This window comes from Schistocerca gregaria, chromosome 5 (genome assembly GCF_023897955.1).
Source record: "Schistocerca gregaria isolate iqSchGreg1 chromosome 5, iqSchGreg1.2, whole genome shotgun sequence".
NCBI lineage: Eukaryota > Metazoa > Arthropoda > Insecta > Orthoptera > Acrididae > Schistocerca > Schistocerca gregaria.
Window position 1 is genome coordinate 90,997,980 of NC_064924.1, and position 12,579 is coordinate 91,010,558.

The 12,579-nt window shown below is 40.2% G+C and overlaps 1 protein-coding gene across 1 annotated transcript in view; it reads right to left on the bottom strand.

Annotated features, from left to right (window-relative positions):
• The window catches only part of LOC126272864 (venom dipeptidyl peptidase 4-like), a 285,445-nt gene that overhangs the window by 116,226 nt on the left and 156,640 nt on the right, over nt 1-12,579 (bottom strand). The window contains exon 9 of the mRNA XM_049976083.1: nt 4,709-4,932. Within this exon, the coding sequence (XP_049832040.1) occupies nt 4,709-4,932 (224 nt within the window). The remainder of the gene's footprint in view (nt 1-4,708; nt 4,933-12,579) is intronic.

A 12,579-nucleotide genomic window follows, 5' to 3' on the forward strand; every position in this document is an offset into this window, starting at 1 on the left:
CGAGTCTTTGATACCATTCCTCAGATCCATGGTTGCTTTCCACCATTCTCTGTAAAGGCTTTTTCTACACTGACAGGAAAAAATCGCAACACCAAAAATTAATTAATGTGGAGTAATGAACTTTCGACGTATTTAACTGATGCTACGGTCGCAGGTTCGAATCCTGCCTCGGGCATGGATGTGTGTGATGTCCTTAGGTTAGTTAGGTTTAAGTAGTTCTAAGTTCTAGGGGACTGATGACCTCAGATGTTAAGTCTCATAGTGCTTAGAGCCATTTGAAGCATTTCTAAAGCTCGCTGTTGCTCTAGAAAACGCGAATTTTGAAGAATTCATTGTGGCGTTGAAAGAATTACAGGAATAGTTTTCTAAATGTCTTGAGAACACTGCCAGTCTAAAACCTGTTTGAGCTGTTTTCGAGACCATTTGCCATTTCAGTTGAAATTTCCCATGTCGACCCACGCTTACAAATAGAACCGATCGATGTTCGGTGCAGTTCCCGTTTGGACGACTAATTCTTTTCCGATAAAACTTTCCAGTAGTCCCACGTTGTTTCCCTCGGGAAACGTTTCTACGTCTCCATAATGAGGCTCCAAACGTGATCCAGTGTTTCGATCAACATATGCGTTAGAAACGTTTCTTTCCATTATGAAACTACAGAAACTAATTCACGATTACGTAGCAACTGAAGTAACTATTATCTGAGATTCTGTCTGCGTCTATCCGTAAGCAGACAGTTTGTACCAGATATACATTTTATTCCGTCCTCAGCGCACCATAAATAATTAACACCGAACATTTTGTTCGTTTGTGACCTGTGTTGTTACGAAATGTGAGACTAATCCGCATGTAAGATGATCAGCATTACATCTAAATGCAATACGTTTGTATTTTTCCTCTCTTCCCCTTCTTTCTGTCCGCAGCTCGTGGTCGTGCGGTAGCGTTCTCGCTTCCCGCGCCCAGGTTCCCGGGTTCGATCCCGGCGTGGGCATGGATTTTCTCTGCCTCGTGATGACTGGGTGTTGTGTGGTGTTCTTAGGTTAGTTAGGTTTAAGTAGTTCTAAGTTCTAGGGGACTGATGACCATGGATGTTAAGTCCCATAGTGCTCAGATCCATTTTGAACCCCTTCCTCCTGCTCAGACAACGTGATGTGATGGTGGGGAAAGTGTGCAGTCAGATGGCGAGTACACTAGACCCATGCAGAATTCCTGGCCATTCCTGAATTACATTATTCATATAACGAGTGCTTGTTTTCACTTAAGTCAACTAAATATCTAAGTGAAAAAGTTAATATTACTAATGGGGATATCTGTTTATGCTACAGTTGAGTGTCTCCTAAGCACCCATCCTGCATGGGCAGGATCAACGTTGCATTTTCAAATGGGAACCTTCCATTTTTATTGCATACTCGGATTCTACGCCAGAAAATAAGTACAGTTAATTCAACCACTGTTTTATATTCGTTGTATATGGCGCTTTAATAGACAAATATTATGTGTGCCTGCTTTTGCAGTTAAGAACCGACACATTTGATTCTACACTTCATTTACGATGTACATGTTGACCTTTGTGTTCTACCGGTTCATATTTATGTTCGAAATTTACTTTAGTGTTGCAGATTTCATTGTACAGTATAATATGGCTGATTGGAAACTACGTTTAGAGTGATGTAATGCTCTTCTGTTCCCATAGGGATGTTTGATAGCGATGACCCCTTGATACCCACCATTCGGGTGCTTGATTTCCTTCAGCATCCATGGCAGCTGCACCTGTTATTATCATTTCATGAACATTTTACCTTCTTACAATGGTTGTGGTTTGTATTCCGCCGGTAGCTGCATAGTGACCAGCGCGAGAGCTATGGCGGTTGGATGGAAGCGCACATTGAAATCATTCACCCTTTTAGTGGGCTTCAAGGGCGGCCACCGAAATCAAGCATTCCGATGGTTTGGGGACTTACCACATTCAACCCCGTAGGGAACAGAAAACTACGTGACCATACAAGTAGGTTATTTGCCAGGAATGTTAATGACGAGCCATTTTATTATTACATTTGCAACATTCAACCAATGTTTGAACATCAGTATCAACCGTTAGAACACAAAGGTTTACATTTACATCGTAAATGAAATGTAAAATCAAATGCGTCGCTTCTTAACTGCAAGAATACACACACTTGATATTTGTCGTTTACAGTGCTTTCTACCACTACAGGAAACAATGATTTGAGTGAACTGTAAGTATTTGTTGGTGTAGAATCCACATACGCAATAAAATGGGGAAGGGGAGTGTTCCCATTTGAAAATAAAAAATTGACCCCACCCACGCAGGACGGTTGGTTAGGAGGTGTGTTGTAGCACAGACAGATGTTCCCTTGACTAATATTAACTATTTACCTAGGACATTTTTTTCGTACGATGTGTCATTTTCGATTTATTTAGTTGTTTCAAGCTAAAACAAACACATTTTATACTGTAAACGGCAACGGTTTTTAAACACTTACTTGGAGTACCAAATAAATTACTTTTACTTACGTCGATTCCGTTCCATTAAGAATAACTGAGTTGTCTGTCTTAGAATGTTCCGAAGCCAACCACAAATCTGGTCCAATACACGGTACGCTCGTATTTTTGTCACTCTACAACAGCAAGGAATTTCATCTAATGCTTTTCGAAAAGTCGAAGAACACTAAATTAACCTGGGCGCCTTTGTCTACGGCGCCCTGCATTTGACAGACTAACAGAACGTTCTCTTCCATCATATTAGATTGGTGCATAAGTTCATAGCGTATTTCTTTTGCTAGGTTCAAATGGTTCAAATGGCTCTGAGCACTATGGAAATCAACATCTGAGGCCATCAGTCCCCTATCACATATAGATCAATCACATAGTGATCATCTTCAGTGTTGTGATGTAAAAATTAAACTCATAGACACTGGTATCTAGTTATCATTAACCAAAGCTGAGAAGCGATCACAATTTAATTTGTACACCACAGCACTGTAGATGATCACTGTGTGATTGAAAATCGATTTTGCCATCAATAAAACAGCAATATTATGACCAACGCTGACCTTAATTTAAGATATGTGGTCGTTGTGCACACAGCGTTGGCAGACTGTTGTAAATAGTGAATGAGAAAATACACTAATGGCCATTAAAATCGCTACATCAAGAAGAAATGCACATGACAAATGGGTATTCATTGGACGAATATATTATACTAGAACTGACACGTGATTACATTTTCACGCAATATGGGTGCATAGATCCTGAGAAATCTGTACCCAGAACAACCACCTCTGGCCGTAATAACGGCCTTATACGCCTGGGCATTGAGTCTAACAGAGAACAGAGCTTGTATGGCGCATGCAGGTACAGCTGCCCATGCAGCTTCAACGCGGTACCACGGTTCATCAAGAGTAGTGACTGACGTAATGTGACGAGCCTGCTGCTCGGCCTCAATTGACCAGACGTTTGCAATTGGTGAGAGATATGGAGAATGCGCTGCACGGGGGACCAGTCGAACATTTTCTGTATCCAGAAAGGCCGTACAGTACTTGCAACATGCGGTCGTGCATTATCGTGCTGAAACGTAGGGTTTCGCAGGAATCGAATGAAGGGTAGAGCCACAGGTCGTAACACATCTCAAATGTAACGTCCACTGTTCAAAGTGCCGTCAATGCGAACAAGAGGTGACCGAGACGTGTAACCAATGGCACCCCGTACCATCACGTCGGATGATACGCCAGTATGGCGATGACGAATACACGCTTGCAATGTGCGTACACCGCGATGTCGCCAAACACGGATGCGACCATCATTATGCTGTAAACAGAACCTGGATTCATCCGAATAAATGACGTTTTACAATTCGTGAACTCAGGTTTGTCGTTGAGTACACCATCGCAGGCGCTCCCGTCTGGGGTACCGCAACCATGGTCTCCGCGCTGATAGTCCATGCTGCTGCAAACGTCGCCGGCCGCGGTGGTCTCGCGGTCCTAGGCGCTCAGTCCGGAGCCACGCGACTGCTACGGTCGCAGGTTCGAATCCTGCCTCGGGCATGGATGTGTGTGATGTCCTTAGGTTAGCTAGGTTTAAGTAGTTCTAAGTTCTAGGGGACTGATAACCACAGAAGTTAAGTCCCATAGTGCTCAGAGCCATTTGAACCATTTTTTTGCAAACGTCGTCGAACTGTTCGTGCAGATCGTGGTTGTCTTGCAAACGTCCCCATCTGTTGATTCAAGGATCGAGACGTGGCTGCACGATCCGTTACAGCCATGCGGATAAGATGCCTGTCATCTCGACTGCTAGTGATACGAGGCCGTTGGGATCCAGAACGGCGTTCCGTATTACCCTCCTGAGCCCATAACAGTCATTGGATCTCGACCAACGCGAGCAGCAATGTAGCGATACGATAAACCGCAATCGCGGTAGGCTACAATCAGACGTTTATGAAAGTCGAAAACGGGATGGTACATATTTCTCCTTCTTACACGAGGCATCACAGCAACATTCCACCAGGCAACGCCGGTCAACTGCTGTTTGTGTACGAGAAATCGGTTGGAAGCTTTCCTCATGTCAGCATGAGAGATTATTCTTTTTGATATGTATTTCGTTCATTTCCTGGTAGCTGATATTAATTGGAACAATCGCCGTTTTGCCTGAAGGCGGTGTTAATACGAAACGTAAATTAAGTCGGTGTTCTCACCATCTGGGGCAGCAGTGGTCAGTAGCCTGGAGAAACGCGGGTCTGGCCCGACACACGAGAGGCCGAACCACTCGAAGTCGTCGCTGAAGGAGGCGTCGGCCCGTTGGCAGAGGTTGCCCTCTGGGCTGGTCAGGGCGCAGCTGAGGCAGCGGGGCTCACCGCCCTCCTCCACGGCGAACACCTGCCGCGTTGACGGCCGTCCCTCCTCGGTGGCCTGGTAGTACCTGCAGGGCGCACGTCAAAATCTTCACACAACCGCACACCGACTACCGAAGCGGCTCTGCCCTGTGAACTCACCAGACCAAATATTTGACAGTCCATTAAAAGCGCACACTGGTCGTTTCGAAGTGCTGTAGGTAGTACAGACCTGGTACCAGGTGGTCATATTGAAACGTCCCCTTAGAAAAATTATACAAGACTGGTCTATATGAAACGTCCCCTTAGAAAAATTATACACGACTGTGCTTAAACTGACAAACAATAGTTTTTAGCGCAACGCAATCTGACTTTCAATAATCCCTACAAAAGAATGGCCCTGACTAACATTAACCTATACCTTTCACAAATCACTTACCTCACAAAAAATCATCGTTACTCGAACTACTGCAACACAGCGAGCACCACTACTGCCAGCTAAATAAATGATTCAAACTACGGAAGGCACTAACTACTGATAGGCACAGTTAGCAAATGAAAGATTTTAATAGAGAGCAAACAATGTATTTACGTTAATAGTCATAATATATATATATATATATATATATATATATATATATATATATATATATATAATCAGTTCATGACATTCATTCTTACAAATTTCAAAACTTCGCCATCTCTCTCCCCACATCCACCACTGCTGGCGGCTCACCTCCAACTGCGCAACGCTACGCGCTCTTAGCATTCAGCTGCCGCTGCCCAACACTACAATGGCAGACAACAATGCAAACCAGCCACAGACTGCACACGGCACAGCCAGTGATTTTTATACAGAGCGCTACGTGGCGGCGGTGTTACCAATAAAAAAACCTAAACAGCCTACTTACATAGCCCCCATGCTCCCCACAAAAAAATTTACAAATTGTTTCTGCAGTGGCCAATACAGATTTGAAAATTTTTTTCATAATTACAATGACAAAGAAATGAAATGCACACACTTATCGATACAATGTTGGTCAAAAGCTAAAATTTTCTCACAGTCCATAAAGACAGTCCTGATCATTCATCAAAGTAAAATTGCAGTGTTTTTCTCAAAGTCTGAGTAGTAAAAGAAAATGCACACAGAAGTAGTGGATTTCAATGCAGTCTTGAAGAAGTAGTGTTGTCCTTTCAACGAAAGAAAGTGCTGACTCTCGACATGCAGACAGGTAATGGGCCACAGCAGAGTCAGTCGACGTTGAAGACTATTGGTAGGTAGGTCATCACAGAGCAGACCCACTGTAGTCCTGGTAGAGATTACTATTGGTGGGCCACCGGAGGTGCAGACCCACTGCAGTCCTTGTAGAAATAATGGTATTGGTGGGTCATCAAAGGTGTAGACCCACGGTAGTCCTTGTAGAAATAATGGTATTGGTGGGTCATCAAAGGTGTAGACCCACTGTAGTCCTTGTAGAGATGGCCAGCAGCCATCTGTTGCGAATGTGCAGGTGCACAATCACCCTCGAAGAGTCTTGCAAAGAATATAGCAAGTCCATAAACCACCACTTGTGCACTCACAAAGAATTTGTTTGAAATGTCCTTAGAACCAGCAATGTTGTTATCCAGTCCCTTGCTGAATTATTAACACACGTGCAAACACTATCAGTCCCTATTCCTCACATGTTGTCCATATACTATGACCAACAGAATTGTGTGCAATGAAATGTAATTTGCAAGTTACTTAATTTGATCACTGGTGTCAATTACAATTTTATAACATAAGAATACAATAACGAAGGTACAAAATACATCATTAAAGAACGTAACAATTCAGATAACATTTGTAGTAATAGGGGCTTTACAAAAGAATAGAAATAACAAATACATCAGTGTTACAAAAATTACGACATAAGTACATACATAAAAGATCAGAATAACTTTTGAAACATCAACTTCACACATGAGCATTAGAACAAAACAGAACAAATAATGGCTAAACATCTTTGCGAACTAAATAACATATTATTAATGCAAATTATATTTGAGGGTAACAGTATTCCTCATCATAGTGAATGTAGCTTAGTATTAGAAGAGAAAAAAGTCTATGAAACGGTACACAGAGACTGGAAGAAAATAAATACACAAGGGTACACAAACACATAGTGGGATAACACAAAAGGAAAGGACAGGGTTTGTTTTCAGTGTAACATTTGGTACTGCAGTCCAACCCAGAACTTCATTCCATAGATCGTCCCTCTTATTTCAACATTTGCTCCAGACCAAAAAAAAAAAAAAATCCTATTCAAACATGCTTTCTGTATTCTGTTCACATCCTCTTTCAAAAACAGTTTTTCTTCACTGTACACTACTTTTTTGGCCAAACCATTTTCTTATAGCTTCTCAATGCTTTTCTTCCAATTCTTCATTAGTTTCTTATATAGTCTACCCCCTCTTAAGCTAACTTAAACCTACTGAGCTCAGATGCTAAACTAAGGGACGACGCAATGCAGCAGCACAAAACAATTAACACAAACAGCAATGACAAAAAATTCAAATTGGCAAAGGAAGCCGCAATATTACAACTAATATAAGGCAATAAGCAGCAAACAAGAAAAATAAATCAGTAGTAAAACTGGCTTAACAGAGTAATGCGAAGTGAAATTTAGTAGCACTATGCCTGGCAAACAGCAGCAGAAAATGCAATAACTTATATCTAAACATGACAAAGCTCAAGCAGAAAAAATATTACAGTAAAGACAACAATGCAGATAAGGGAAATGTATATTCACATCTTAATGTCTATATAATTAAAGTGGTGAACCACAAAAACTTATTGTAAAAAAATATTACCATGTACTTGAAAAGAAGATTCTGTATGCAATGCCTGTGAAGGGAAATGTCTTTTTGAGCTTCTTCTTTTTTTTAAGTACATCTTAAAGTTATTATTTACTGGATCTGTAGGCATAAAATATTTATATTAGTACATCCATTATATTTTATAGTAACCAATGCTGCAGTGCAGCTAGAAACTAGGTATTAAACATAATAGGCAAAGCAAGGCTTGAAACGTCATTCACTAGCCATATGGTGTTTCATAATGCAGTAAACAGTCTTTCAACTAGCAAGACAATAGACGTGAAATGTTTCTCGTCGTTTCAATAGGCATTTTAATAAATATCATCAATTAAGAGCTCCACAGTATAATCGTATGTTTTCAAGTTTGAGAGTGTCATATTTGCGATGCTTTCTACAAAGGAATGACAATACCGAGATTAATGGCCTCCTTTTTTCTCCACCTGTGCCTCTGAAAGGCACACACTAATGACTTTTTCTCAAGGCGGCTGGCACACCTGGACGCTCATAACGCATTACGTCACGGTCACTTACCTTTCATACCAAAATATTTACGACAGCAGTATCCGCTACAGTGACAGTCTCATATAAAAATATTTCACAGGTCAAGAATTTGCGTTACAAATCTTTAGGAACAAAATCCTATTGATATAACATTGTCCATCAAATTTTCGTCGACATTGTAATACATTCACGCATTTACATACATTTCATAACTCTTTAAGTACGATTCTTGGTGTCCAACAACCTTTTTCACAAACCAGAGTCCCTAAGCACTACTCATTATTCCTTACCTTATTCGTCGACACTTCTTCAATATTTCATCATAACAGATACGTAGCATAATCAAATAACTCATATAGCATCAGCTTATTGATCATAAACATACCGCAACAGCATAATACACATCGTCGTCGTAATAATATCGTAACACCTCAGTCAACTCTCAAAATCGTCGTAGCTTCCTTCAATAATTTCAAAACCTAAAAAAAATTCTCTGCTCATGTCAAAAGTGTCATCTACCTCAAACGTACTTTAAAAATCATGATCTCATACCAAATATTCCATTCAAAGCTCTCATAGTATCACAATGGTTCCGAAAGAATATGAAGTACAGACAAAATACAATTTCGTAAGTGTGAAGTTATCCAACTGTGTAATTACGTAAACATCTGTCACTGATGTAGTATAATAAATGTTTACTTCTCTCAGTTAAATGATCAGATAGCTATGTAATTTATGTGTTAGAGAAATATGGTACCGATGTGTAAAGTTGTATAAGCAAATATCATATCAGCTAGGACTCCTTGTGCTTGCCAGACACATGGTAAACAAAGTAAGCTTGTACCACCCTGAGGATTAATGTAATTATATCCTAAGATGTTACAGATTACAGCAATGGAATGAAATATATCACGGAAAACCTTTGTATCATTGTACTTCAAATATCTTTAAAAATAAATGTTTCAAGTACAAAATTAATCACTCAAATACGTGTACTGTAGCGCTAAACTGTGCGTCTTGTTGTAAGATAATCTCTATAGAAGTGTCGTAGTTATCGTCCTCCGAAAGCTAAGTTTTGCAGAAGTCAATGTACTTACCTCATGATAAACAAAAGTGAAATGCTTTGCGTATAGATATCGTAGTTACTACGCTTATTGCTGTGATGAAGTAAATACTGTACTGTAACGTGTTGTTGTGCTACAGAAAAGGATGTCTCATTGTAGCTATACCACAAAGTTACTACTAAAACATGTTTTCCTTTCCAGAAGAATTCAGAAAAACTGTGCAGATATAAAACAGATACACCGCAAAAGCACAATGTAAATTGTGTCACACATTAGTAGCGTCGTGATATAATCGTGTAGCTATCAAAGAAACCAAATGCTAAGTCATCTTTAATCCCACAGAAGGTACTTCAAATAAAGAATGTCTTTTCAAGTAAACCAAAATTTGCATTAAAATCTCATTAGCAGTATATGTTCTAGGTATGTGAGCCTTATGGTCGTTACGTAATCGTGCAACTAACAAGCAAGAATGTACACACACAATGACACTGTGTCGTCTGTTCGCTGCAAGAATGCATTCCTAATTTCTGTTTAGATAAGTTCTCTTGGTTCTTGATTGGATATTTAACTTCAAATATTGTTGCATGTTAACAGATTATAAGTCTGACAAAGCGTACTAGGAATGTGAAGTGAAACGTTTTATGGCAAAGACAAAGTTCAAAAGCAGATTATCTTTTAATAAACGGTTTTACGTGTGAAATGTGGTGCAATCTTTTACTGTTCCTAGTACGCAGAGTTTCAGTTTCAACGCAATTATCATGTGGTTACGTCGGTAAGGAACACTGAAATTTTGCTCAAGGTTAGCGTCTATGTTATTTTTCTCTGAGCCAGCCGGAGCACGCGGCTGCCTGCGGTGCGAGTCATTGTCTGTCTCTTTGCTGGCGCGCGCCGTTATTGGGATTAGGAGACCTAACTTCTACAAATTCACCTTGCCGAGAGGGCCCAGCTCTGTTTGAATACCGCCAGTTCTGATGAAATTCCGGTCTGTCGTTATGATTATATCGTCTGTTGTCATGTCGGTAGTTCCTGTAGTTTCTTTCCTGTCTGTAAAGTGGTGGAGAATTTCTCCCTGAGTTATCACGGCGCAGTGGACCCTTGCGTCTGAAATTATTCTGTCTCCCGTGATAATAATTATTTCCGTGATAATAATTATTTTGGTTTCCATATTGTCTGTTTCTCTGATTGTCTCTGTGATATTCATTACTACGGAAATGCGATCTTTCTCTGTAACTATTACTATGCCAGTGGTTGTCATATGGGTGGTGTCTGTTTTGGTCACGATATGTGTTGTGAGAATGGCCTTGTCGTGTCCTGTTATTGTTTCTTTCATCGCGGAATTGCGACGGATGTGACATGTAGTGATCGTTTTCCTGTTTTCACATCCCGTAGCTGTCTGTGTCAATTTCTAATTCTTGTAAGAGTCCCTGAAAAGCTTCAATGTCGTCTTTGCAACCCCCTGCCAAAATAATATGTCGTAAATGTTCAGGCAATTTCATTATGCAAATGCGGATGAGTTCTGAAGGGCTATATGGGTTTGAAAGATATTGGTTCTTATGCAACATGTCTTCAAAATATTTGACAAGACTGGAAAATTCAGATTGTTCAAAGTGTTTCATCATCATTATGCTATGTTTTACTCGGTCTTGTGTAGCTTGAGACCAATATGCTGAGAGGAAAGCATGATAAAATTATCCTTCACTGTGACAATCGTGAATGACCGATCGCATTCATACAGCTGGTTCATTCTCCAAGTAGCCACACATAAATTCTAATCTGTGTTCTAATGACCAGTTTGGAGGAAAACAATGAGAGAATTGATGAAGCCACGCTTGTCGATGAATGTCGTTGCCAGAATTCTTAAATGTCCTGAATTTACGTGTAGTAATGAACAGCTTATAGTCAAAATCATCATGTCGGCGAGTCGCATGTCGGTCATTGTTACGTCGTTTCGGCGGTTCCATCTCAAAATTCGGTATAACTTGCCAATTTCTTTCATAATTTCCGAAGTGCTCTGTGTTATTATTTTGTGCCTGTTCCGTATTTCTATGTCCCTCTTCCCGTATTGGAGCGCGAGTGTCCTCTGAAATACAAAATTGTTGTATTACCTGTGTCAGCTGATCTTGTACTTCCCGGATTTCTCTTTGGTGTTGCGTACTAATTTGATTCAGACTTTGTTTGAATTTCCTAATTTGTTCGCAGTCTTCTGTGTCATTAAAGATTACCGGTTTTGTGTCATTCAGATTATCATCTACCTTCGTAGATAAATTAGTGAACTGATCCGAAAGTTCGGCTACTTTCTCCGATAGTGAACACATTTCCTCAGTGTGTTTTTCTGAACCAAGTTTCAGTGTCCATTTGAGTTGAAATCGAATCTACTGTGTCCTTTAAGTTTTTCTGAGTTCTTGCAAGTTGCGTAACCGAATCGGTGGATGCAACTGAGTCCATTTTAGCTTGCAAGGTGTCGTGATTTTCACGAACAACAGTTTGCAATTCTTTTATGGCTGCTTCGTGATTCTGTAATGCGTTTTCATGCCGCGAAAAAATAGGTTGAAAATGCTCACAAATTTGTGTTTTTACGTCATTACAGATTTTTTGACATTTCGATTCAATGTTATGTAACTCAGTAGTTAAATCTTCACGTGTTTGTTCAAGTGTGGTGTCTAACTTCCGAAGATTTTGTTCCATTGTGTCTAACTTTTGAAGATTATGTTCCATTGTGTCCAACTGTTGCTGTGTTTGTCTCTGATTTTGTTCCATTGTGTCTAACTTTTGAAGATTTTGTTCCATTGTGTCTAACTTTTGAAGCTTTTGCTGTGTTTGTCTCTGATTTTGTTCCATTGTGTCTAACTTTTGAAGCTTTTGTCCCATTTGTTGCATTAATTGTAATAACAGTGCACTGGTGTCTGAAACATGTTCCTTAGTGCTATTCGGCAATGCATTTGAACCGGCAATATTCGCCGTTTGAAAAACAGAAAATGTGTGTTGACTTATTTGCGAAACCGGTGAGGACGCAAAACCTGAATCTACAGTATTTGCAAGAATGTGTCCTGTCATTTCGGACTTCTGAGGCGAGCGGTTGCCAACCGATCGATCGATAATGCTTCCCTGTTCACTAATTGAGTCACTGTCTACACAATTGTTTGCAGCCCGCTCCATTTCCCTATGTACAATTACCAAATTACTACTTTGAACATTAGTTAATTCATTACATGGTGGCGCTAACACACTGCTTTCGTCTTCGCTGTCATTTCTCAGTTTACTTTGGAGCCTAATATTACGTTTTTCACACGCCATTATAGTCACAATATTTCA